This window comes from Schistocerca americana, chromosome 10 (assembly GCF_021461395.2).
Source record: "Schistocerca americana isolate TAMUIC-IGC-003095 chromosome 10, iqSchAmer2.1, whole genome shotgun sequence".
Lineage (NCBI taxonomy): Eukaryota > Metazoa > Arthropoda > Insecta > Orthoptera > Acrididae > Schistocerca > Schistocerca americana.
The window spans coordinates 146,953,610-146,981,464 of record NC_060128.1 but is presented as its reverse complement, the minus strand read 5'-3'; the positions used below and the strand labels follow the sequence as shown (position 1 = coordinate 146,981,464).

The 27,855-nt window shown below is 39.0% G+C and overlaps 2 protein-coding genes across 3 annotated transcripts in view; one reads left to right on the top strand and one right to left on the bottom strand.

The window, feature by feature from the left end:
- LOC124552315 (ras-related protein Rab-27A) overlaps nucleotides 1-3,031 on the bottom strand; it is a 70,226-nt gene extending 67,195 nt beyond the window's left edge. Inside the window, exons 1-2 of the mRNA XM_047126588.1 lie at nucleotides 2,868-3,031; nucleotides 2,517-2,661 (exon numbers count right to left, since the gene is read on the bottom strand). Coding sequence (XP_046982544.1) covers nucleotides 2,517-2,661; nucleotides 2,868-2,914 — 192 coding nt within the window. The 5' untranslated portion in view covers nucleotides 2,915-3,031. The remainder of the gene's footprint in view (nucleotides 1-2,516; nucleotides 2,662-2,867) is intronic.
- A 55-nt stretch (nucleotides 3,032-3,086) lies between these two features.
- On the top strand, nucleotides 3,087-25,140 carry LOC124552508 (complex III assembly factor LYRM7). 2 transcript variants are annotated; one of them, XR_006967924.1, is made up of 5 exons: nucleotides 3,087-3,208; nucleotides 4,193-4,265; nucleotides 12,801-12,871; nucleotides 20,648-20,825; nucleotides 24,790-25,140. XR_006967924.1 is itself a non-coding variant. In XM_047126794.1 (5 exons), the coding sequence occupies exons 1-5, from the start codon at nucleotides 3,188-3,190 to the stop codon at nucleotides 24,861-24,863; spliced, it is 321 nt and encodes a 106-aa protein (XP_046982750.1). In that variant the 5' UTR covers nucleotides 3,087-3,187; the 3' UTR covers nucleotides 24,864-25,140. The 2 variants fall into 2 exon arrangements, 1 of the variants encoding a protein (XP_046982750.1); XM_047126794.1 differs by having other exon boundaries at nucleotides 20,648-20,729.
- The last annotated feature ends 2,715 nt before the right edge of the window (nucleotides 25,141-27,855 follow it).

Sequence of the window (27,855 nt, the reverse complement as noted above, 5' to 3'; positions counted from 1 at the left end):
GATCGCATCATTATCCAGTTCTATGTTCATGAGATTGATAATGGTCTTCCCCTTATCTTCAGAGGGCCGTTTCTCCGATATACAGTCGAATTTGGATGTCTGTCGCTGTGTGAACTTCTTTTGGGCACAGTCCACTGTGGCCCATGTGACAGCGTCAGCCCAATCCCAGGTGCAGGAATTGAAGCAGTTGGCAAGTTGTAGATATAGCTGGAAAAGTTCTTTATTGGTGGTGTCCAGACACCACCGAGTATAGCAAACTCTCTCTCGTACCAAAGCTAAGCTGGCACGTTTCTTGATTTTTCGGGTTGCTGCTGAGTCAATGTGCTGCTTTACCTTAGCGGATGGCCAAGAGGATGCCTGCGGCGCAGACGATGGAGGGAGCGCCCGAGGGAGGGGAGAGGGGGAATCTGATATATACCTCACGCCTGCTGTCCCTTGGCAGTACATCAGCACACCTAATGACAGCAACAAGGTCGATTGCCAAAATATTGTGTCCTTTGTACACTCAAGCCAGGCTGTTCACCTGAGATTTATTTCATCATGCAATACGCCTGGAGAAATTGAAGAATCACATCCTCAAAGAGGTTTATTTATCACCATTAGATCCAATATATTTCCATCACAAGTGGGGTTCTTAACTATCTGTTCTAGGTAGTTTTCAGAGAAGGCATTTAGTAATGTTCCACAGGATGTCTTATCGTGTCCACCACTAACAAAACTTGAATGTTAGCTAGTTAAAGTCTCCATCAATGTTTACACTACGATTAGGAAACATGCACACGAGGAAAATGAGATTTTCTCTGAAATTTTCAATTACATTTGGAAGTGAGTCTGAGCGCAACAGAAGGATCCAAATGTCTTTTTATGCCCACCCGATACCGAGGCCTGTCCAAACAATCACGCATGCAGCTTCAATTTCTGTCTTATTGGATTTGAGTTTCTTGTCTACTGCAACAACTACACCACCTTCATTTCCTTTTAGCCTATGCTTTCGATACACATGAAAGCATTTGGGAAAAAAAGAAAAACATTTGACTTTGTAGGACAACAACAATTATTAACAAAATTTCAATTATATGGGATATCAAATAAAATTTGTGACTGGACTGAGAACTCCATCCTAAGGAGGATGTAGCATGTTATCTTGGATGGTGAGTACTTAAGTAAATTTATGTGTACTCCATGGAAATGTATTGGTACCCTTGCTGTTCATTGTGTGTATTAACCATCTGACAGAGAATATTAAGAGTAACCTCAGGGTTTTCAAAGATAATACACTTGTCTATAGTGAAGTACTGGTGGAAAAAAGCTGCACAAGTATTTAGTCAGATCTCGAAAAAATTTCATAGTGGTGCTAAGACTGGCTACTTGCTTTAAATAATCAGAAACATAAAGCGTGCACTTGAAGGAAAAAAAAAAAAAAAAAAAACACCACACTATGTCTACACTATATTCGAATCACAGCCAGAATCAGTCAACTCATACAATTATCTGGCTATAACAATTCGTTGGAATATGAAACTAAATGGTCACATAGGCTCTGTTGCAAATAACAATATGCTAGACTTAGTTCATAAGTAGGATGCCATGCGAAAATGCAATTAGTAAAATAGACTGCTTACAAAAAGCTCATGTGACATTGCTCACGAGATATTAAATGTACAAAAAGAATGGAAGTATCAGTATTTACAGGTTTGGCTGAACCACAGGAAAGTGTCATGATGATGGAGAAACTGAACAGGCAGAAAACTGAAGATAAGATGCAAATTATGCCATGAAAGCCTACTGATGAAGTTTCAAGAATCAGCTGCAACTGATATAAGCATGCAATTGAGATAACCCCCTATGAGCGGGGACAGACGATTCCTATTACATTCCTGACAAGTAGAAATGTTCATTGTAAACATTCCTCTATTCTGAAAGTTCTATGCTAGGCCTAAATATCAACATAGTCAAGGGAAACATCAAAGTAACACAGACAGTCAAGTACTATTTTTAATATAACTACAAAAGTAGTTTTCAAAGTGGAGGGTGTTCTGTCAGTATTTTATACTAATGTTACCTTTAGTAAGCACACATTGTTTACCGTGTAGCAGTTTAATGATAGTTAACTATTACTGTACTTTCTAACAGATGATTATCTTTGTTACTGTATTAATAATATCAATCGACATCCCTCAAGATACTTCTTCATGGTAGTACCTATAAATGAATAGAACAACATCTGTGTGAGAAATTTTCTACTGGCAGGCGTATGCATTTCCTTTCTTCCAATATGTAATCCAGCTGACCCTCGCAGTTAAAGGAAAGTACAGTGGGGAAATAAATAAAGAATAGCACAAGAGGGCGAAGTAACTTGTTTTGCAAAGATTTCTCAAAATTTCACTGGTATTGCACACAGTCATATGCACTGGGAACAGCTCAATGATGTCAAAACAAAAATTCAGTAAATATAGTTTTCTATCTTGCAGAACAGATAATATACCATAGATGCAAAGCATTCACATTAAACTCACCAGGCGTTTCTCCCTAAAGTCAATACCGACCGTTGATATGAACTTTGAATTGAAAACCCCGTCGGTGTATTGATACAGGAAACTAGTTTTCCCCACACCAGAATCACCAAGAGCGAGGAATTTTATCAGGTAGTCGTAATCCATTCTGTGTAACAGAAAATATAGTGCACTTTCAAGTGTAACAAAAATTTACAACATAATGCGATTTCTGCATATGGTAATATAGATGGAAAGCCGCCGCTCAAATTGTACGTATCTTTCGAAAGTTATTAATTTTCTAAACTCAGCTCGCGTGGACATAAATCTTGTAAACAATACACCATAAACTTTCGTAAATAAATTATTTCCTACCTGTTGCCTACGTCAACCGCTCCTTCTACTATAACCTGTTGGCTCATTTCTATAAACAGGAATTTCGCTTCTTGAAAACAAAATGTGATTTCCTTCCGAAATCAGGCACCAATAATCTTATGTATTATTCAATTAAAGAAAGTTCTTGTATTTACTCATTACAAGACTACACAGCACACACGACTTCGGCGGATTATTTTATGTTATCTCTGCTTTATTGTCAGTAAGTACGTCAGGTCGTTCATGGTGGGGCGAGCCTCTAGCAGACGATGTTGAATTAAACGAGGTTTCGTAATGATTGTTTTAGACATTAACTAAAAATGCCAAATCTGAGGACTGAGGTAAATAGATAAGGAAAAGTAGAGTAATTTGCGTATAAAATCATTTAGAAGTTTCGTAGTTTGGAGTAAGCTTGAACCCTAGCGTGTAGTAAGTCAGCTAATGCGTCTCTCACACAGCTCATCATTCGGTGTTATGCTCAGAGTAGCACTGTTACATTACACATTTAAATTTTCAAAAGAATGTGAATAATCTGTTGTCATGTTGAGGTTTTTAAGAACCGCATGCAACATAACAAACTAAAACCGGTGTTATCATTATTTACGAAAAACTAGAAAATACAACCGTGACAACACGATGTAACATCGTTTTAATTGAGTGATATGAACTTACCCTCCTACAAGGAAATTACACGAATATATAATTATGTCAAGCACTGTGACAGGCAATCAAGATACAAATTTGTCATGGACGTTCTTGAGAAATTTAAACACTATCCGTGCCACGACTTAACCCTGATCCATATCTTTCATCAGCAGTTAGTTACTGATTGTTTTGCCAAATTCGAAAACTCGCTAACACGAGGTCCAGGTCATAGAGGTGCAAAGAGCTGCCAAGCTCATGTTAACAGTTACTTCAAATCTCCATATCAATGGCGAACTGACTAAAATAGCAACCAGATTGAGTCCAACATGTAAAATTAACCACCCACTCAATTCTTTAAGTATAGTTTCATGTAAAAGAATTAAGTGAATGGATTTACACTAGGAATAATACCTGTGATGTATAGAGAACTAAAGTGCCAATGAGATGGGAATAAAATCACTTCAAATAACTGACCTTTAAAATTGGTCCACTTAATTGCGCTGTCTGTGCATGCCTCCAACGTACCTGTATTCAAGGCTTCTGCGTCATTTGTTTCCACCATGTCAGGTTAGACAGTTCATATCATAGTGACTAGTTCCTTTAGTTGTTGTTGTAGATCAGAGTTTAATCATTTCTGTAGCAGGAATATAGTTAGATAATGTGCTTTCCTTCACTTTTAGGTTTTAAAATCTTTCAAAACACTTCACCAGGCCAGAAAACGTGTTTTCCAAGGTGATGAGGTTGCCCTTAATGGTAAGATTATTTGAATATTATAATTACTGGTAAAATTGTTGCCGGTGTGCAATAAATAATAGTTTTGTAGAAGACTCACTACTGCATATATGTTACACTGTTCTGTGAATCTGTAAACTGTAGAACATAGCTACATGCTCAGAGATTGGTGTTCAACATAACTTTCAACCAAATGTTGGTCGAAGCTGTTGTCTAGAGACCATTATAAGCCTAATTTACAGAAGACAACCATACGACAGGCAAACTATTATTACAAATCAGTGTAATACATTTTCATTGTTAAGAAATACTGAAGACAGTGATATAAAATTGTTACACATATATACAACAATGGAAAATCCAGGATGGAATGTAAAATATGTATATAAATCAGTGTCATGTATCATTATGTTGAAAAATACAAATATTACAATAAACTTCTCTGGTAACAATTTTTAAAATGACTAGGAGCACCATCACAAATAATGATGATCCTCTGCCCCTGTTTGCAGTTGAAGAACTTTGCACATTGTGAGCAAAGCATGTGCTGAGTCATGTCCTGTGTCATCACTTATAACTGCAACACTTGTTGTCTTGTTTTGAAAATATGTCACTCCTGTAAAAATTGAAACCTGGTCATTACTCCAATGATACCCTTGAACTTGTTGTGGGAGTATTACAGACAAGTTCTCAGCAAAATCACAGTGAAGCACTAAACATAATACTTCAGCCTGTACACATCATTTCACTTCTGCAATGTGTTGATGTTGCAATTTCTTCAGATGCTGGTGTGTTACTGGTTTCACTGATCATTTACCACGATCATGAATGAAACTGTCAAAGGCAACAGTTTTCTTAATTAGTTTATTTTCCTCCCGTGTTGCATATGTAGTTTCTGCAGAGTTATCTGGTACATCTTCTAGGCCAAGTGTCTGTAAAGACAGTCCTACCTTTCCAGGGCAGTCTCCACATTCTTGAAGCAAACAAGTCTCTCACTTTGTCACAGACTACTAATGACTTCACACGCCCAACCAAGGTGTCATACGTCATGTGTTCCAGTAAGTTCTTCCAAGTTACCACACAAAGTTCAAAATTTGCACAGTACACACGTAAACAGACTTCTCTGGGTGGGTGTGGAACTACCCATTTAGGTTGTAGTGCATAAAATTTTGATCTTCCAATATGTGAAGTTGTGTAGTTGGTCTTATAAACTGCAAAAGTTTCTTTAATGCTCCGAGTCATGTACCTCTTCACTTTCAGAACTTTTTTGCCTTCAGCTGTTACAGTTTTAGTGTCTTCTTCTTTTTTTTTTTTTTTTTGTTGGCACTTTGGCGAGAACAGTCCCACTTATCTTCCAGGTAAAATGACTACACTATTCGAACTTGAGCTGCTTCTACAGGATGACCATAATAGGGATCTGGTCTTCCAAAGACTCCTTTTACAGACCTCACATTTCTTGACTTGTTTACCATGCACTTTGATAATGGTTGGAGTTCATAGTTGCACATATTGTAGTCATTTTTTTAAAATATTGGAAATCCTTACAACAGCCCCAAGTACATGGTTCATAATTGTTTTCTTTGATAATGTCTATGGAATAATAGTTAAAACTTGCACCTTTTCACTGCAGGATGCACAATATTCAACAGCTGAATTGATATTTGTGAAAAATTCCTGCCAAGAGTGCTTTGGTACATTTTCTTGTTAGTTGGTTGCATGTTCCACTGATCAGTCACTCAGTACAGTAGCCGTTATGATGTGGAATGTGTCAAGTGCACAAGAAATGCACACATGAAACAAGATTTTTTATATTACAGTACAGTGTTAAAGATTAATATTTCTATTATGTACCCCATTCCCTTAAATGGCACAACATGCATATACTATGTTTATAGATTTATTTATTCCTATTCAAGAATTCATCTGTGGTATAGAAGGAGTTGTCAAGGAGATACGATTTTGATTTATTTTTGAAGCTATTATTTCTGTCTGTCAGACATTTTATATCATCTGGCAATTTTTCAAAAATTTTTATAGCAGTATATTTTATCCCTATCTGTGGCAAAGATAGTTCCAGTAAAGGATAGTGTAACTCTTTCCTTTTTTGGTTTTATAATCATGAATGTCACTGTTGTTTTTAAACTGGCCCACGTTGTTGAGAACAAATTGTATTAGTGAGTAAATGTACTTGAGGCTGTTGTGAGGATTTCCAGTCCTTTAAAAAGATGACTACAAGATGTGCAACTATGAACTCCAACCATTATTCTAACCACTTTCTTTTGAGCAGTGAATACTTTTTGTCTAAGTGTTGAGTTACCCCAAAATATTATTCCGTATAACATCAGAGAGTGAAAATATGCAAAGTATGTTAGCTTACTAATTTCTACATCCTCAAAATTGACAATTATTCTGATTGCAAAAGTTGCTGAACCTAGTCACTTTAGAGGATTTAAAATATGAATTTTTCCAATTAAGATTCTCGTCTATAGATTCACCCAAAAACTTAGTATGCTCTGCCCTGTCTACTGACTTATGTTGAAGTGTTATATTTGTTAAAGGAACTGTACTTTTTGCTGCAGAAAACTGGATATACTGTATTTCTTCAAAGTTTATAGCAAGCCCATTTGCAGAAAACCAATTAATGACTTTTCCAAAGACTTTACTTGTATCATTTTCAATTGGAGTTTCTTTTACTGAATTAATAATGATGCTTGTATCATCAGTAAACAGTGTCAGCTTCTTGTTTCAGATAAGAAGGGGTAGGTCGTTCATATATATCAAGAACAGTAAGGGCGCCATGATTGAATCCTGTGGAACACCTAATGTAATTTCACCCCAGTCAGATGAAGTGGCAAACTTATTTAAATCACTTGACCCATATAAAGAAACAAAAGTTTCCTGTACTGTAGGTATGACTTAAACCACTCATATGCTATTCCATTTATACCATAGAATTATAACTTGTAACATAATGTCATTGTTCACACAATCAAATGCCTTGGACAAGTCACAGAAAATTCCTATTGGTGACATTTTGCTATTTAAAGACTCTATTATGTGGACAGTGAAATCGTATATTGCTGTCTCAGTGGAACAGCATTTTTTAAATCCAAACTGTGATTTACTAACTATCCCATTACTGTTGAGATGGCTAACCACTCTTGAGTACATTACGTTCTGGAAGATTTTTGAAAATGTTGTAAGCGAGGATATTGGCTGATAATTATTGACATCTGTGGTGTCCCCCTTTTTGTAGAGAGGCCTGACAATTGCATATTTTAACCTGTCTGGGAAAAGACCTTGAGTTAATGATGCGTTACATATGTGACTCAGAAAATCAGCTGTAATTGCTCTATATTGTTTTAATATCTTATTAGAGATGACATCTACTCCACCAGAACATTTATTTTTCAAAGATTTAATAATTTTACTTATTTCACATGAGGTTGCTAGATGAAACTTAAAAAACTGACTAAAATTTTTCAAAAGTGACTCTTCTGTGTACTGCCTGGCTTTTTGTTTTGAACTATTCTCACCAATTTTTTTTCTCCTATGCTTAAGAAATGGTTGTAAAATACATTAGCTACTTGTGTACTGTTGGTTAGGATGGTCTTATTCTCTTTAATAGTAATACTACCTACCCCAGTGGTTACTTTTCCTGTTACCCTTCTAACAACATTCGATACTGATTTGATTTTGTTGCCAGAGTTGTTAATTTCTTCTCTAACATACATATTTCTCTATTTCCTTACAACTTTTCTCAGTGTGTTACAGTAATTTTTATAGTGTAAAACTACTTCTGGATCTTTACTAGATCTTGGTTTCTCATACAGTTTTCTTTTTCTTTCTGAAGACATTTAAATACCTGTAGTCATCAAAGTGTGTGGTGTTACATTTAGTAATTTTCTTTGCGAAACAATGTTCAAAAAGGGATAAATTAATCAAGAAACATGTTGCATTTATCATTAGCATTTTGCTCATTATATACATCTTTTCTGAAGTGCTCTATAGATACCAGGTTGAGCAACCTCACACTTTTACTTAATGGTTTCTGAACTGTACACCCTGTTAGGTTTTGTAAGTTAATCAGTCGTGCATCATGGTCTGACAATCCATTTTCTACATGGAAAGCGTGTTTTTTTCATCTCTTTCTATAGAAATACATTGTCTATTAGAGTGCTACTGTCTTGAACTATACGTTTAGGGAATTTGACCACTGATTCTAAGTTAGGGTCGACCAAAGTGTCCGATCCCACCCGTCGGCTTTGACCCGTGATGTAAGGCTGTTGTGGTGTGTGACGTCATGATGGTGCAGAAATGTGTGTGGTATCGGGACTGTGCTTTCAGCGGAATATTTTTCAGTGGGTTAATGATTTTAGTTGTGTTATTTCAGTGTTATTGTATTTTTTTCCTGTTCGCCGTGTGTGAATTTTGGTAAATTGCTTTTTTTGCGTCTTTGGTGGGTATGGATGTGACTGACAAGGTCAACAGTTTTCGGTTGTCAGTGATGATGGGGAACAGTGTGTTGTCTCTAATAAAATTTCTTCAACTATTCAGATTTTTGGATGAAGTCGTGAAGTGTTCAGTATGTCATGAAGAAATGAGGCTTACTAAAGTTCCAGCGTCTTGGACCAGGGACCACTGTATGTGGTGATGTTGTAACGATAACAGGTCAAGGGAAGTGTTCGATTCCAATTTTGTTATCGCGACTCAGCATCTCCGCTATATGGTGAGTAGCAACTTTCCTTCTCTGGTATTGTTACATTCCACCCTGGATTTTCCATTGTTTGATATCTGTGTAATATATTTTCAGTGTCGAGAAATACTAAAGATAATGACATAAAATTGTAACGTATGAATCAGTGTCACGTATCATTATGTTGAACAATACACACGTTACAATAGACTTCAAATGCACCCTCGACATTATAAGTGCCATTTAACAGGTGGATTCCAATGCTGTATCAAATTTTCCAAATCAGTCAGTGCTTCAACATCACCAAACATCTACATAAATGCTTGACTCAGTTTCATAATAGCACGAAGTTAATTAATTGCATGTTCTAGATTTGTATAAATGAACACCTTTCTCCTTTCTGTGGTTCACCAAGGGCAATTAATTGCTATTGTAAGTTATTTCCCCTACTAGTATTATATTTATAATTGTTGCTATTGTTTTTGAACTGTGATTAGTTGTTAACAATGAACTCCATGTACTGTGAGGCTGTTATCAGTATGTTCAACTGCTTAAAGAAGGTCTAGAGTGGACACCACGTACTGTCCTTGGGTATATTTGGCTGTAGGACACCACCTATTGCCTTTGACCTGCAACGTAGTTGTGCTGTGGCATGATGTTTCATGTGACATCATTGCCACAGTGTGTTTGTTTTGGAATGGAAGTGTAGTGTTGTCGTAGAAGGCGCGTTGTATGAAGAGGCGGCGTGCGGTGTCTTGTGTGGTGGCAATGTGTTTGGGAGGCGCATTATTGAGTCATTTAGTGTGCTACAGTTGAGCTATATATACAAATTGGATATTGTGATCCTAGCTTTTTTAGTTGTGGAGAGGGTTCATTCGTATCATGGTGTAGGCTTGAACTATGTTGGTGAACTCGAGATTAGGATACTGCCTTTTGTAGTTGTGGGAAGGGTTTGTAGTTGTGGGAAGGGTTTGTAGTTGTGGGAAGGGTTTGTTGGTATCCTGATCTAGAGTTGTACTATATAGGTGAACTGGAGATTGTGATACCAGCTTTTGTAGCCTGGGGGGGGGGGGGGGTTATTGATATCCTGGTGTGTGTGTGTCCCCCCCCCCTCCAGTTTTGCATCTTGAATGGAGGTGGTGTTTTATTACTGAATTTTTAGTTTGTCCATGCTCAAAACATCCTTTTCCATGCAGTTGTTCCACTTGTTTCATTAGGTTCTGTCAGGTATTGGTTCATGTGGTATTTATATTTTTGTGGGTATTAGATAGATGTTTTAATGCCATGTTGGATATGCTTGAAATGGGGTTTTCAGCATGGTGATAACATCACTGGTCAAAGCAGATGGGTTGTATTCCAGTTTCTGATAAGTACATTAAAAGTACATTGGTGGCAGTAGAATCATTCTGCAATCGATCTCAAATGCTGGTTCTCTAAATTTGTGCATGGCAGTCCACCTCTGAACTGCTTCAATGTCATCCTTTAATCTGACCTAGTGGGGATCCCAAACACATGAAGAGTACTCAAGACTGGGTCGCACTAGCATGCTATATGGCATCTCCTTTATGAATGGGTTATACTTTCCCAAAATTCTCCAAATGAAACAGTACTACCAACCTGACATGCTCATCCCAGTTCGTATCACTCTGCAATGTTATGTCTAGATATGCAATCAAGGTGGCCTTATCAGGCTGCGTCTTACTGATGCTGTATTCAAATGTTACTGGCCTATTTTTCCTACTCATCTGCATTAACTTACATTTTTTACAATTAGAACAACCTGCTATTCATCACACCAACTGGATATTTTATCTGAGTCATTTTCTATATTCTTTCAGTCACTCAAAAATGACACTTTCCCATACAGCACTGTGTCATCAGCAGACAGCCATAAATTGCTGCTCACCCTGCCCGATATGTCCTTTATGTATATAAATAAAAGCGGTCCTATCACACTTTCCTCTGGTGGCACTCCTGATGATACCTTTGCCTCTGATAAACACTCACCATCGAGGACCACATATAGACTTCTGTTGCTTAAAAAGTCTTTGAGCCACGCATGTATCTGGGAACCTAAACCCTATGCTTGGACCTTCGTCAACAATCTTCAGTGGAGAAACATGTCAAGTGCTCTCTGAAATTTAGGAATATGGAATCTGCCTGTTCTGACACTATTGATCACTTACACTGGAGTAGGTTTAGTCATTCAATACACATTTTACTTCTAGTCAGTATCCTAAAAAACTAATGTTTTCTATCCAGTCCCAATACAAAAGAGCAAGAGTCATCATTGACTGCACCCTGAAGGTATACTTTAATATCCCTGCCAATGACTGATATTGATTATCATCACCAGGAGCATGTGTTGCATGTCATGTGGAGTGAGCTGCTCACAGCACCAGAGCTGTGATTCGGTCTGGCACAGCCCACTGCACGAGCTACTACCAGTCACACTGTACTGTTTATTAGATTTTGACCATGTGATGAAGTTTCTTGGTTTCATTAAATGTTCTGCTCTTGACAAACATGGCTTTGTTTATGGATTACATGTTATATGAGTAGCAGGCAGGAAGTATACCAATAGCAAAAACCAAACAATTTGAAAACCAAAGCTGTGTCTTTCTGTACATAGTGATTTGATGATAGACTCGGAACTTCATAGAGCACAGAACAAGTGCTGCAGTTGTCCAGTGTGTCGCTTGTGTATGGGTTAGTGACACTGCCAATGCGACATGCCACTGTCACTCTTTTTTGAGGTGGGGAGGGGAGGGGAGGGGGCTACTCTTTTACTAGTGACTTGTAACATATCTGAGTTCCTGTTGCTATCACTGCTAAAATATTGACCCTGTTTTCAAGAAATTTTGTAGAATGGGTATTTCAAAAATCAGTTGCTGCTCTTAACTTGAAAATTATTAAAGAGCAGTGATAGAGCAGATTTTGGAAATTGTTATTTTATGAGTGTTTCCAGTCTTTGCCAGTCTGTGTCTGAGCATATAGCCATCCAGCAGGCCTTTAGTGTTCAGTTTGGTGTCAAAAACACTTAAGTTGCTTTTGACATGAAGTAGTACTTTACGGATTTATGTCTAGTCAGTATCTTGAGCGTGATAAAGAAGGGACGGCTGTTGTCTTTACATTTCACTAAATTGGTGATCACTTGATGTCTCGGAATATGTACTGTCAACCAATCCCTTCTTATAGTCAAAATATGCCACTAATTTCTTTTCTGCCCAATTCTGTTCAGTAGCACATCATTAATTACACATTCTACCCATATAATCTTCAGCATTCTTCTGTAGCGCACCACATTTCCAAAGCTTCTGTTCCCTTCTTCTCTGAACTACTTATTATCCAAGGCTACATTCCAGACAAATGCTTCCAGAAAATTCCTCCTAACACTAAAATTTATTGTTGATGTTAACAAATTTCTCTTCTTCAGAAAAGTTTTTCTTGCCATTGCTAGTCTACATCTCTCTCCTTCCACCATCAGCATTTATTTTGCTGCCAAACAGCAAAACTCATCTACTACTTTTATCATCTCATTTCCTAATGTAATTCCCCTCAGCATTACCTGAGGGAGTTAGATAAGAAAATGAAACACTAAATTAATGTTTGTAAATGTGCATCACTCTTTTCGTTATTTCCAAACTGTGTGTCAGATGTGCGACATGAATGTTCCCTCATGCCATTACCCCACCCTCACCAACTTAAAATGGCAAATGGGCCTCAGTTGTCTCCATTTTATCATAATTTTGCATCATTTTGTGTTTTCACAATATAAAGTAGTTATACTAAAATATTAAATTTTGATATTGACTAATCTTTGCTGAAAAGTTTATTAATAACATTTTATTTGGTTGCAGCTGCCCGCGCAAAAATCAATGAGGAGTACCGAAAAAACAAACACGTGACAGATGTGTCAGCTGTGCAAGAGGTAAACAGAATTAGCTTCACAGGTGTACATGTGTTTACTGTAATTTTTTCAGCTGTTTCTGTGCATGACCTCATTGGCTAGGGAAAGCTAGATTGCAGTTGTCTTCCAAGACAGGTCGTTAATTTTGCATAACATTCAGCACTGTTCCTAGTCTCCATTCTGAATAAAAACTATGTCCAAAAGAGAAAGAAACTCAGTTTGAACATCTCGAGAAATTTATCTCAAAAAACAATACAGTAGAATCTCGCTAATCTAGCCTTGGATAATCTAATTCACTGCTTAGTCTGACCATCCCATGTTTGCTGTCTGTTTATGTAGACCGGCTGCTGTTGCAGTCAAGTCTGGACTTGCCGATGACTCATCGTCTGTGATATTGACAGTTGCTGAGTGCAATAGTTCGATCAGTTTTAGTATGAAGTAACTTGTTTTTAACTCAATAAATGTTATTGTCCAAGCATTTGTTTTATCAATTAATGACAGTGTTCTTCTTTCATATTAAAGCATCTAAAACCAAATTATGGCACCAAATAAATGTAAACATATCATGCTGTTTGTACAATTGGACATTGAGCCCAGTGATTTGAGTGAATGACCCAGTACAGCCAATTTTGACTGCACAGTGGAAGCAACATAACTGATGACCAGACTGTTGATGCTGTAACTATAGCAACTGATGAGAATGAGAAAGATGATGACGACAACGGAGTCAATGAAACTACAGCTCAAGTATCGCATACAGGTGCTAAAATGCATTTGATATAGCCCTTCAGTACATAAAATAAAGTTCTACATTTAACTCAGTAGACATTTTGCAGATTAGGAAATGATAGAACATGCAGCAAAATCAGTGTTGTCATCTGGTAAGCAAAAGAAGATTAGACTTTTTTCATCCTGCTTAAGAGCAGAACATTTCTTACCGTGTGATTTCTTATATTTTAAATAATCAAGTGCAAATTAGTTGTGTGTCAATGCAGTACTGGAATAAGGTGTGCACAGTTGTTAAACTTTCACTCACAGTAACAATATCTTACTGTATGATACAGACATATTTTGTAGTACAGGAACTATTCTACCTTATACTTTTGTGTAAGATTTCTTAGTGTCTCAGCATTTTATTTTTGTTTTGTTACTATTTTAACATGGAACAATATTTCAGACAGTATTTCCAGTTGAAAATTAAAGTTGCACTGTATTGTATTGTGATGTTATGGGTCAATAAAAGAGTTCCTCTGACAGTCCCAGTCCAATAGAGGATGGATTAGCGAGGTTGTGCTGTAGTTACTGCCAACAGTGGATGGTCGTCAACCCTTACCAATGAAAAAGATAAGAACACAACTGTAACACTACCATATTATTTCTAACTATCACTCAATTAATCACATCTGAATGGCTTCTCATAATTACTGCTACACACTGAAACAACAAAAATCTGCTGCATCACTACCTTTGGTTAACAGCATATATACTATTCAGCAATGAGCCACATCTCTTTCTCTTGACACCCGTATTGCTCGCATTAACCAAGTGGAAAAATAACACTTGTATTTAAGCTCCCTCAAAATATGATTTGAGTTCACCTGTCTCCTACTCAACTTACAAGAGCAATTCAACCCCTGGCTAAACCCACTGACTTGCCATGACCCTTGTAGCCAACCAAAACAAAACAAAAATATTGCATTCATCACACAATGGAGATACTGTAGGCATTGTTGCTCCTTCTGCTGTCACAATATGGCTTGGTGACAGGCTCAGAGATCCACAGCCATTGAATAGTGTAAAGGTGGTTGCGACGGGGGCAAGGGCCCAGTGGAAATACTGTTGACAGTAAAGAATAACTTCATTTAATACACTCTTTGCAGGACATCCACAACTGTGGTTAAAATTTTTCATGATGAATAAATCCGCTCTAGTTGTACGTGACTAATCCTTTATTTGGATAAAATCATACAAACAACCCAGGGGTCAAGATGTAAATCCCATCTTCAGATGCAATAAAAAGCAAGAAAGATAAGAGGGATTCTTCATAAAATTAATTAACATTAAAAGTGCCAATAAAATGTGAACATCAGGTTATTCCTTGATTGCTTACAAGAAAGTTGTACTAGTCCTGTAAAAAATCCATCACAGTTATCAAATAGCATGCGAGATCCCGTGTGGGTGAGGCATGAAAAGGTTCTCTGAGTAAATCAGTACCACATCATGTAAATGGAGCCTAACCGAAGAAACTTGAATGTAACAGCAAATAAGCACACATTACCAGCCTAATGTAACCTATGCACACACTTTGAATGACTAGACATGTGGCATATGCTTAAGGAATTAAAATAAAGACCTATAAGCCATAGAATGCTCATTTGTGAACCCCAAAAGTAGCCTGTCAAACAAGTGCTCAGTCCGGCACATGTTGTGGAAGCCCAGCAAGACCGTTCAAAAGACTGCTGCGCGAACCACTATGAGACCACTGTGTGGCCGCGTCTGGATCTTATAGCGAGGGCAGGAGGGACCATCAAAGAAATAATAGCTAACAACATAGTCGCACCACTACGTTTCCTCCCAAATACCACCCGCTACTAATAGCACTAATACCATCAGATTATGCATAGCAGTAATTAAGATAGGTCTGGTACAGGGCAAAAAATAAAAGCAAGACAGGCAATGTAAAATGCAATTCTCAAGGAATAAAAGTAATAAGAAAGTGTAATAAAATTGTCAAGAACCAAAATTAATAAAATCATAGTACAAATATAAAATTAATAAAACCGTAGTTTGCAGTATACGTGCTTGAGCACTGTCCTGCAAAATGATGGTCAGGTCCTGCAGAAAGTGTCATCAGTTCTCTCTCTAAGCTATTCGTAGGTTGTGTTCCAAAAATAAACAGCATAGAGACAGAAGTTATGACACTTTCTGCAGGACCTGACCATCATTTTTCAGGACAATGCTCAAGCATGTACAGTGCAAGCTGTTACTAATTTGTTTGACTGATAGGGCTGCTAAATACTATACCACCTACTGCACTGCCGTGACTTAAGGCCTTGTAAGTTCAACTCGATTTCTAACTGAAAGAAACACTTCACGGCATTTGCTTAAGAACTGCTACAAATTTGTCGAGCAATAGAGTGCTCCGCTTGAACTGTCAACACAATTGGCACTGCTAAGAGTATCCTATGGCTTCTACATCGCTGGCAACGGGTTATACACAATGCTGGTGACTACTTTGAAGGTCAGTAAAACTTTGAAACACACATCTATTTCGTACAAGCTGTAAATAAATAGTTGCCACTATTAAAGTTCCAACCCTCATATATGTGTGTCACACATTCTTAAGATTGAGAACAATGATCTTTCCACAACAAATGCTTAATTCTTTGAGTACATTAGCAACAACTTCACAATTCAGAATGTGAGTGTGACTAACAGATGCAAATAATAATTATAATAAATGTTTGTTTGTCTTTCAAAGTCTGTACAATCATTGTTTTAGTTCAATGTCTACTCCTAGGTGACATGTTTCTCCAGCGTAGCCAACAATACACAGAATGTTAATATCAGGCCAGTTACTGTGATTGCTGTCCCATCTTGAAGACATGTGTCCTACCTCCCTGTATACAAATTTATTATATAGTTGTATCATTTGCAAGTATCACTTGTTGGAAAGGCAGAGGTAGGGTCAGTATCCCAGCAGCAAATTGGCAGCACGTTTGGGCATTGATAGCAGACATACGGTGTGGTGACGGATGGCCTGTGAGAAGAGACACATCAAGCAAGGAAAATGTGCTAAATATGTGTTACCTGATCTGTTGGTATCCTATGCAGTCAGTAACAGTAAAGACTGATTGATGACCATTTGTAGAGCCAAAATACTACACTACTGGCAATTAAAATTGCTACACCACTAAGATGACATGCTACAGACAGCAAGAAGATGCTGTGATATGCAAATGATTAGCTTTTCAGAGCATTCACACAAGGTTGGCACCGGTGGCAACACCTGCAACATGCTGACATGAGGAAAGTTTCCAACCGATTTCTCATACACAAACAGCAGTTGACCGGCGTTGCCTGGTGAAACGTTGTGATGCCTTGTGTAAGGAAGAGAAATGCATACCATCGCGTTACCAACGTTGATAAAGGTTGGATTGTAGTCTGTCGTGATTGCGGTTTATCGTATCACGACATTGCTGCTTGCGTTGGTTGAGATCCAATGACTGTTGGCAGAATATGGAATCGGTGGGTTCAGGAAGGTAATATGGAACACCGTGCTGGATCCCAACGGCCTCGTATCACTAGCAGTCGAGATGACAGGCATCTTATCCGCATGGCTGTAATGGATCGAGCAGCTACGTCACAATCCCAGATTCAACAGATGGGGATGTTTGCAAGACAACCACCATCTGCACGAACAGTTCGATGACTTTTGCAGCAGCATGGACTATCAACTCGGAGACCACGGCTGCAGTTACCCTTGACGCTGCATCACAGACGGGAGTGCCTGCGATGGTGTACTCGACGACGAACCTGGGTGCACAAATGGCAGAATGTCATATTTTCGGATGAATCCAGGTTCTGTTTACAGCATCAAGATGGTCACATCCGTGTTTGGCAACATCGCGGTGAATGCACATTGGAAGCGTGTATTCACCATTGCCATACTGGCGTATCACCCGGTGTGATGGTATGGGGTGCCATTGGTTACACGTCTCGGTCACCTCTTGTTCGCACTGACAACATTTGAACAGTGGACGTTACATTTCAGATGTGTTACGACCTGTGGCTCTACCCTTCATTCGATCCCTGCGAAACCCTACATTTCAGCAGGATAATGCATGACCGCATGTTGCAGGTCCTCTACGGACGTTTCTGGATACAGAAAATGTTCAACTGCTGCCCTGGCCAGCACATTCTCCAGATCTCTCACCAATTGAAAACGTCTGGTCAATGGTGGCCGAGCAACTGGCTCGTCACAATATGCCAGTCACTACTCTTGATGAACTGTGGTATCGTGTTGAAGCTGCATGGGCAGCTGTACCTGTACACGCCATCCAAGCTCTGTTTGATTCAATGCCGAGGCATATCAAGGCTGTTATTACGGCCAGAGTTGGTTGTTCTGGGTACTGATTTCTCAGGATCTATGCACCCAAATTGCGCGAAAATGTAATCACATGTCAGTTCTGGTATAATATATTTGGCCAATGAATACCTGTTTATCATCTGCATTTCTTCTTGGTGTAGCAATTTTAATGGCGAGAAGTGTAATACTCCCTGGTTCAGTACCACTTCTGAGACATTTCAACAGATCGGCATAGAGTTTAATATGACAAATTATTTTATTATGCTGTGGTATTACAAGAAACTGCCAGCTGCAGTGTGTTCTAGTACTTTTCAGATCTGTAAAGATTTGCTCGCTGGTCTTCTTTGCCTGGCTTGCCCTTGACTTCTCATCATCTGAGCCACATGTCTGTCTGTCTGTCTGCCTGCTATATGTACTGCCATAAAAGCAGCACTGCTCAGTCACTGATGGAGCACTGGCTATTCTCCATGTTTCCTGTCCCCATTAGTACATGTCATTAAACCAAATGTAATGCTAGAATAATTGTGGACCATTGTGTCAAATGAGGACATAAAATTCCACTGTGAAAACCATTGTGCTTCTAATAGGAAACAAGCTGATGTGCGTCGATGCTAGGCTTTGTGTGAAGCAGAGGGTGAGTGGTTCGGCTGAATCCATCTGAATTTTACCAAAGCAAAATAGCAAATGTCTACCAAAACACAAGTGAAAATGTGCCTGACGATTTGTGTATTTTACACAGTTTCATTGTTTCCCACATTGTGATCAACAACACATGCATTGTTTCTACAATACTCACTGAAATTGACTAATATTATGCTACAAAATAGATCTGAAAGTATGTCAGTTTGAGTTTTGGAGATTTAGTTCTAGTGACAATTTTAGCATGAACAAGACTGTCATTTGCCTTTTCTAATTATATACAATTTAGAACATATGTCACCAAAAGTAGTTACAAGGGTAATCCCAAAAGTAAGGTCTCCTAGTTTTTAATAAGTACTTAGAAGTACTTAGACCTGTTTATTTCTACAATGGTTTACACCAGTTTACGACTTGAATATTTAGCTATTTTTCGACATAATCACCATTTCTGTCGATGCGTTTTTGTAGGCGCTGTGACAGTTTTTGTATGCCATGTCATACCAGCTCGCCACCATGCTGTTCAGAAAGTTATGAACCTCTTTTTTCACCTCGTAATTGAAGCTGAATCGCTGGGACCACAAATAACGCTGACAGGTACTCTGAGACTCTGAAAAAACTCAAACGGGCAATTCAGAACCGGAGATGATGAATGTTGAGCAAGGGCGTAGACATTCTCCAATGACAACACTCGTCCACACACAGCTCGGCAAGCCGTTGCTCTCCTGCAACAGTTTCAGTGGAACATAATCACCCACCCACCCTATAGTCCTGACTTGGCACCCAGTGACTATCACCTGTTCCCTAGGTTAAAAGAACATTTGGCCGGAAAGCGATTCAGCTCCGACGACGAAGTGAAAGAAGAGGTTCATAAATTTCTGAACAGCATGGCGGCGAGCTGGTATGACATGGTGTGGTGTGCGTACTGTAAGACCTTCGGTTCACACACCATCAGATTATTTGACTTGTCTCTCTTACGAAGTAGGCGAGTGTCAGCAATATGTCTTGTGGTCTTATCGTGGCGTGTTTATCTTCTGCATTAGGTCAGACGATAGCAATGCCACTTGCACACTTAGAGTAGCAGATTGACAGTGACCAACTTTAAACAGAAGTTGATTAATTTTCACACACATTTATTAAAATAATAAAAATCATAGATATCATGTAACTCGATTCTGGATGCTGTTTACAATTGACAATCTGAGGTTCCTTTGGTCTTGGTACGTTAATCTTATTCTCACATATCTCTGATACTTGACAAAGTCTCTATACATTTCTCTTCATGGCTATGTACAGGAATATGATAATCCTATTAGGCGCAGACTGAAACTTGACTATAGACTGGTACAGACAAATGCAGACTAATACAGACTGATGCAGACTGACTAATCGGAGGTCTGTACACTCGTTATAATACCTCGCGCGTTCAGGTATCACTGCGCGAGTGTGATCCGCGAGGAGAAAAGGTTCTACATTAGCAGCAATCTCATTGGCTGCGTTACATATTAATACGCGGATCGGTGGAAGCAGAATTTGGTCTGTCTCTAAGACAGCGCCATCTCGTAGTGCGGAGACGGACGAGCGCTGTGCCTGCGCTGTTGTGTTTAGCGGGGGGGGGGACTCTAGGGGACTCTATTGGGAAAGTTGTGTATGCGCTGACTACGCGGAACTATGTACACAACACATGGGCCTACAAAAACGGCCACAGCGTCTACAAAAATGCATCGACAGAAATGGTGATTATGTCAAAAAATAGCTAAATATTCAAGCTGCAAACTGATGTAAACCATTGTAGAAATAAACAGGTCTTTGTACTTATAAAAAAAAAAAATGGAGACCTTACTTTTGGGATTACCCTCATATTTTGTTGGGGTGAGTACTCACTATAAAACTGCTGTCACTGTATTATGTTCATTAATCACTTTCCTAAGTTTATCATCAATTTTTACTGACATTCAGTCATTCTATTGTTTAAAAAAATCATAATTATTGTAATACGACTCTGTAGTTTTGTAATCAAAGGCTGTACTTTTCTAATTCACGCCCTTCTGTGTGTGTTTTATTTGTTACAGCTAGTCAAACTTGCACATGACGTGGCCAAGGAGCTGAGAGCATCAGTCGTTCAAGCCCGCAAAATCAAGGACGACATGTTTGGTACAAAACACAGCAATTTTTGTGAATTTATATTATGAAGGGTAGTCACAAAGTTTTAATTACCATCTCAGATGCTAGTCCTTCTCTGCATATTAGGTTTGTGCATAAGTTCATAGCATTTTCGTTTTGCAAGTTGGTATACCGTTTGCTATGGCTTTATTTTTCGATGGTAATTTTTTATTTGTAGTTCACTGTTGCTATTTATGTATACACATTGTTTTCTTTGTCATTTGAAGATATTTAGTAGAGCTGTAGGTGCTAGAAAATGCCTTGCGAAGTGGAGAAATTGAAGCATTTCTGACATGTTCTTCTGTCTGAATTCAATAGAGGGGTGACAGCAGTGGAGACAGCCAGAATCATTTGCAGTGTGTAAGGGGATAATGTCATCAGACAGAGCATGGCAAGAAAATGGTTTTCTAGTTTTAAATAAAACTGTTGACTCTCCACATAAAGGAAGGCCTTTATGGTTTGACAAAAATCGTTTAAACACATTAATCCACAATGATCCACATCAGTGTACTCTAGAACTGCCATATATGATGAACGGTGATCATAGCACCATTGTGTGACGTTTGCACACAGTGGAGAAGGCTCAAAAATCGGGTGTGTGGGTACCAGTTGATCTAAGCCAAAATGACAAAAACCCACGGGTGACCGTATGTGCATCTTTGCTTGCTCATCATCAACTGGCTCATGAACAACACCAACCATTCCTATCCTGTATCATTACTGCTCTTGAGAAATGGTGTCTATATGCTAACGTAAGGAGAAGGAAAGAATGGTTGAGTGCAGACAAAGCAGCAACTCCCTGTACAAAAACCTGTGCACATCCACAAAAGATAATGCTATGCATCTAGTGGAACAGCGTTGGTGTGTGGTTCTACAGATTGCTTCCCTGAGGTGTATCCGTCACTGTTCACATTTATTGTCAGCAATTGAGAGGTCTTGCAGACACAGTCTGACAACAATGACGAGGAAGATTGCTTAAATTGATGCTACTCCACAATAATGCTCGTCTGCATTCTGGTAGGCTGACAAAATACTCTATACAGGAGTTAAGTTGGGAAGTCATTCCACACACAGCTTATTCACCTGATCTTGTGTCCTCAAATTTACACCTTTTCCGCCCTCTGTCGAGCAACCTTCAAGGAACTTCTTTTCCACCTGAAAATGTGCTCTGAACATGGCTTTATCAATTCTTCACTGCAGAACCATGTAATCTCTACAGCTGTGAAATCAGAAAGTTAACCCAGCATTGGCAGACTATTATAAGTAGTGAAGGAGAATATATTACTGATGAATTAAGTCTCTGTTATTTCGTGTATATGTGTTATGTTTACTAAACTTGTGGGAAAATGCTGTGAACTTATGCACCAACCCAGTATTTCCTAACAATAGATGACTTGCTGGAGACATTGATTGGAGGAGTTTGCATTTTGGCTGTTCAAGTTTTGTTCCAATTCGAAAATCATCTTATTGTCATTTTGGAAATGCCTGCCATGTGGTAGTTTCTTCATATGAGTCGAGGATTACTGGGTGCTATATCAGGAGAATATTGAAGGGAGGCAAAATTTGATGACCCAGAGAAGCAGCGTGCAGTTTTGTGTCATGTACAGAATGGGTTGGGGGCATTGTCATCGGGTAAAAACATCCCCTCGGACAGCTTCCCTCAGTGTTCCATCTCGAAGCCATCTGTAACTTTGTTAGGAGATTTCGGTAGTATTCTCCTGGGGTAGTTTAGCCCTTATGAGTGTACTTGCTGTCCACACCACACTATGGCAGTCCCAAAAAGATTCAGCATCACTTTGGTCGACGATGGTCGGGTCATCCACGTTTTTGGTGGTGATGAATCCAGAACGTCCCGCTGCTCACTTTTGTCGGGGTCATAGTGGTACATCTGTTACTTGTCCAATGCGATCAGGCAGATACAGAAGTTGCAGTGGCGCTAAGGAACGCCAGCACAATCACTTACGAGCGCAACTGCTGCCAGCATGGCTCTTCTTCTGCTAGCAGAATTTTGAAAGTGAAGTCCTGTGGAAGATCGCATTCACCGCCAGGCCACGGTCACGGTACCTGCACAGGACCAGCGGGCAGCACCACTGGCCCCACAGAACCATTTCCTTCCACCATATTACGTTCCACAAATACTCTGGTGGGGGGAAAAAAAAATCACAACAGTGGTGATGAGTTGTACCACATAAACGAAAGTTGGTAGGTGTGTTTCTACATCTGAAAGATGATGTCTATTCCAATTTTGTGCCAGTTGTATAAGAGTGGCACAAGTAGCACTACTATGAGGAAGTGAATCAGGTTTGCTTTAGATACATGCTCTAACACTTGTGAGCATTAATTACCTTTGAGATTGGATGTGATGAGTTGATGTTAGATAAAAATGCCTTTAAGGTGAAAAAGATACCAGTATCAACACATCACTGAATAAGGTTGTGTAGTAGGACTACTAGAAGTTGGATGTTCCTTCTGTGACAATGCAGAAAGACTAGGCAGCAATGTAGCCTCTGTCCACGATTACTGACAGTGGTGGTCACGAGAGTGTGTAGTCGCAAGGAGACGGGGCTCCAGGTGACCGCGTGGCACTACCGAGAGGGAAGACTGTCGTATTCAGTGTATGGCTCTGGCACATTGTATTGCACCAGCAGGAACAATTTGAGCTGCAGTTGGCACCACAGTGAGTCAAAGAACTGCTACAAATTGGTTACTTTAAGGGTAGCTGCAAATGAAATGCTCTGTAGTGTGCATTCTGTTGACCTCAAACCACTCCACTTTTGAGGATAAATGATCAATCAAAAGCTCATTGGAGGGCAGAGTGGAGGTCTGTTGTGTTTTCTGATGAAAGCTGGTTCCGTCTCAGTGCCAGTAATTGCTGTGTGTTGGTTAGAAGGATGCCAGTTGAGGGCCTCCAACCAATCTGTCTGCGTGCTAAACACACTATACCTCTATCTTGAGTTATGGTCTCAGCTGCAATTTTATATGACAGCAGGCCCATTGACTGCAAATTTGTACATCTGGAGATTCAACTTGTGCTGCCAAGCATGAACGGCATTCCAGCAGATGTTTTCCAACAAGATTAAGCTCGCCCACATACTGCTGTCAGAGCGAATGGACTGGGCTAGGCACTGAATGCATTATTAAGTCTTCAATTGGAGGCTTGCTCTCAGCGTCCCATCATCCATACAAGAAGATTGTCACACCACTCACTCCAGGACGTTGACTTTGCTAGGCGACTGTTTTCACATTAGACATGGTTATTCAATAACATTAGTCAAGTGCATTGTGACAGTATTGTAATTTTTTCAAATATTTTTTTTTTTTTTTTTAATTTTAATTTGGTTCTCCAGTCTTGAGAATACAAGAATAATGTCTTATGTAGTTTCAGTCATTAAAGTTGGGTTTCATGTTTTCTTGGTACTTCATATAAAAACATGAGAAGCGCAAACTTTTGTTAACATTATTATTTGTTCTGAAACTTTGCAATCTGTGAACAAATTTTCAGCGTCTGTTAAAAGCTACCTGGCCTCCTTTTGCGGGAGTATCTTCAGTCAACAGATACTTCAGAAATCATCTGTGTTGGCTGACTTGGGTCCAACGTATCTGTTGTCGACTTTATTTCGGTTAGCTTTTTTGAACGAGTGTGAGCAAATGTAGGATGAAGAGAATCGCAAACTGTATCACGTTCAAATCACTGATGAGATGTTGGAAACTGATCTGTGATAAATTTTTGCCTTTTTCCAAAGTATCCTGTCATGGTGCATTGTTGCTGTACACTTCCACGAATTCAGCACAGTTTGTTGCAGTGTTGTTTTCCTACCACACAATACTCTCTTTTATCAGTGGATTTCATTATTTTGTGTTGACTCAAACGGTAATGTGGTGAGATGTTTTCATTGTGTGCCACAACTAGAGATGTGTAGGGCTACCTAAAAACAAACAAAATATGAATTATTTAACTTTATTTTTTAAGTTGATAGTTAAAACTTTATGATTACCCCTTATTGTTTAATTGAGAAATGGAAAATGAACTCATAATTTGTTTTCCTTCCAGAACTAAGAATTACTGAAGAAACTTACAAGTTGGACAACATACCTGGGATGCCTTTTCAGAGATGTAAATCTTAGTACTGCAGACAGAGTGGTTAATGATATTAGTGACTGCAATGTACCTGAGTTGTTTTAAAATGTAATTGTGTTTTGAAATATTGACACTGTATATGAGTTCTTTTTGTGGTACCAGAACAGCAGTAATTACAGGTTTGTGACAGTTTTGTGGTGAGTAATTAATGTTGAAGCTGGTATCACTTGTATTGGACAGATTGACTCTGACTGATGTATCATTTACATATATGTAAATAAAGTGCTTTCATGTTACCATAGAAAGGTTCACTTTGAGAATTAACGTTAATGTTTTAATTTACTACAGTAGTACCATACCCAGATGTTGGAGAAAATACTATGAATGCAATGGTATGAACAAATTTCTGCAGCAGCTGCTGGATTTATGATTTATCTACAGGATGTATCATAGTAGTGAAAACTGACGTAGGTGAAAGCATATGTTTCTAGAAACAAAAGCATTTTAGTGAACATCGGTCCTCGAAGGAGCCATATGCGATTAAATTGCGAGTGTGTCGTTAAGAGCCGCCACTGACTTCAGTATGAAAAATTGTCCTAGTTAGTATGTATGTACTTGAAATGTTAACATTTCAAATAAATGCTCATAAAATTGACCATGGAAACACAAAATGCGTATACATTGTAACAGGAGGTGAAACTGATTTATTTGTTAGTGCCGGAAACCAAGCAGCAATCAATTGTTTGCATAACCCAAGGTGAACAGAAACCACCAAAAGTTCTACATTCATGAAACACTTCCAAGAAAATTATCACTTGTTTCTGAGGTTGAGCTGGATGTGGTCACGACCATTCATTTGGAAAATGGAAGGACAGTTAAATGGAATGCTACACTAGTTTGGAGCGTAAGTTCATAGTATTTTTCCATAAATTTGATAAACATAATAAATACACGCAACAGAGGTTATACACGGCAATAATATATCCTCCTTAAAGTCTGTCAACATTGGGGTAACATTCCAATTCTGCTACTATAGAAATCACATGGTTTTGAGGCGAAGAACTTGTCAAGCCATTTTTCAGTGCATTTTCATGGGAAAAGGAAGTTCCTTGAAGGTTGTTCGATAGTGTGTGGAAAAGGTGTAAACCTGAGGGCACAAGATCAAGTGAATAAGATGAGTGCAGAATGACTTCCCAACCTAACTTCTGTATAGTGTTTTTTGTCAGTCTAGCATAATGCAGATGAGCATTACCATGGAGTAGCATCATTTCACACTGTCTTCTGGTCAGTGTTCTCAAATTGTGTCTGGAAGACCTCTCAATTGCTGACAGTAAATGTCAACAGTGATGGACACTCCTCGGGGAAGCAATTCGTAGTGCACCACACTGTCACTGTTCCACTAGATGCCTAACATTATGTTTTGTGGATGTGCACAGGTTTTTGTATGGGGAGTTACTGCTTTGTCTGTGCTCAACAATTCCTTTCTTTTTCTTATGTTAGCATAAAGACACCATTTCTCATGGCCAGTAATGATACAGGATAGGAATGTTTGGTGTTGTTCATCAGCCAGCTGATGATGAGCAAGCAGGTATTCACATATGGCCCCCCGCTGATTTTTGTGATTTTTGCCTTAGATCATGTAATATCCATATACCTCATTCTTGAACCTTCCCCATTGCTTGTAACTGTAGCATGATGGTAGAATGATCACAGTTCATCACATTTGCAAATTCTGAAGTACGCTGATGTGAGTAATTTGGGTGCTCCTACCTACAATCTAGCCAATATTTAGCATCTGTTCTCGGCCCTCACGTCGGTAAATGTGAACATCACATACCCAATTCTATGGTGTTTATTCAGAGATTGAAGTCCTTGTCTCTTAGTCCCTGGGATTTGCTTATGAGTTTTGATGTCGTGTCGCATTTTACCTGGGTTCCTCTGGAAGAATCCTTGCAATTAATCGGTGAGACACTGGATGAGGAAACAACCAAGCTTCATCGCCATGTGCTGACGTCGACATACTTTTTATTCAATGACAAATATTTTGAACACACTGACGGAGTGGCTATGGGTAGCCCATTCTCCCCAATAGTCGCCAATCTTTTTATGGAAGATTTTGAGGAAATGTCGCTGAAGATGGTGTCTTTAAAACCAACCTGTTTCTGGAGGTACGTCGATGATATGTTTATGGTGTGGCCTCATGGGAGAAAGCTCTTGACCGCCTACTAGATCATTTTAATTCCCTGCATCCTAGCATCAAGTTTACCATGGAGGTGGAAAGTGATGGAAAGCTTCCGTTTCTGGATGTTCTGGTGTACAGAAAGGATGATGGGACACTGAGACACAGTGTTTATCGAAAGCCTACGCACATGGACCGTTACCTGCATGCTTCTAGCTGTACGGGGGTCCTGTGGACGTTGATGAGAAGAGCTTATGCCATTTCAGATAGAGAAAGCTTGACACAAGAATTGGACCATCTTAAAGTTGTGTTCAAGCAGAATGGCTATACAGATAAAAAAGATCCGTCGTGCTTTCCAGTTTGGACCTTCGCCTGAACCACCAGAAGATACCTGCAAATCAGTGGCTTTTCTACCTTTTGCTGGGAGCATTTTCTCAAAGATAGGAAGAATTCTAAAAAGATATCATATCAAAAGTATTTTTCATCCGTCAGCCAAGATTAGAGCGCTTCTTGGCTCTGTTAAGGATGACTTGGGTTTGAGGAAGCCCGATGTGTAAAAGATCCCTTGCCACTGTGGGAAGTCTTATATTGGTCAGACAATCCGGACCATTCAGGACTGATGTGTAGAGCACCAGCGACGCACACGGCTGCTTCAGCCTGAGAAATCTGCAGTGGCGGAGCACTGTCTCACCGAAGGACACAGAATGCTGTATGACGAGACACAAATGGTTGCCCCTGCATCTTGCTATTGGGACTGTGTTTTAAAAGAATCCATAGAGATTTGTTTATCTGATAATCTTATTAATAGAGTCAAGGGTTACCTTTTAATTAAGACTTGGAACCCGGTGTTATCAGACATT

Excerpts from the sequence above, each read along its gene's own strand:
- LOC124552508 (XM_047126794.1), top strand. The coding sequence starts at position 3,188 with ATGCCAAATCTGAGGACTGAG. Across the intron at positions 4,266-12,800 it reads TGATGAGGTTGCCCTTAATG|CTGCCCGCGCAAAAATCAAT; the intron begins GTAAGATTATTT and ends ATTTGGTTGCAG. Across the intron at positions 20,730-24,789 it reads AATCAAGGACGACATGTTTG|AACTAAGAATTACTGAAGAA; the intron begins GTACAAAACACA and ends TTTTCCTTCCAG.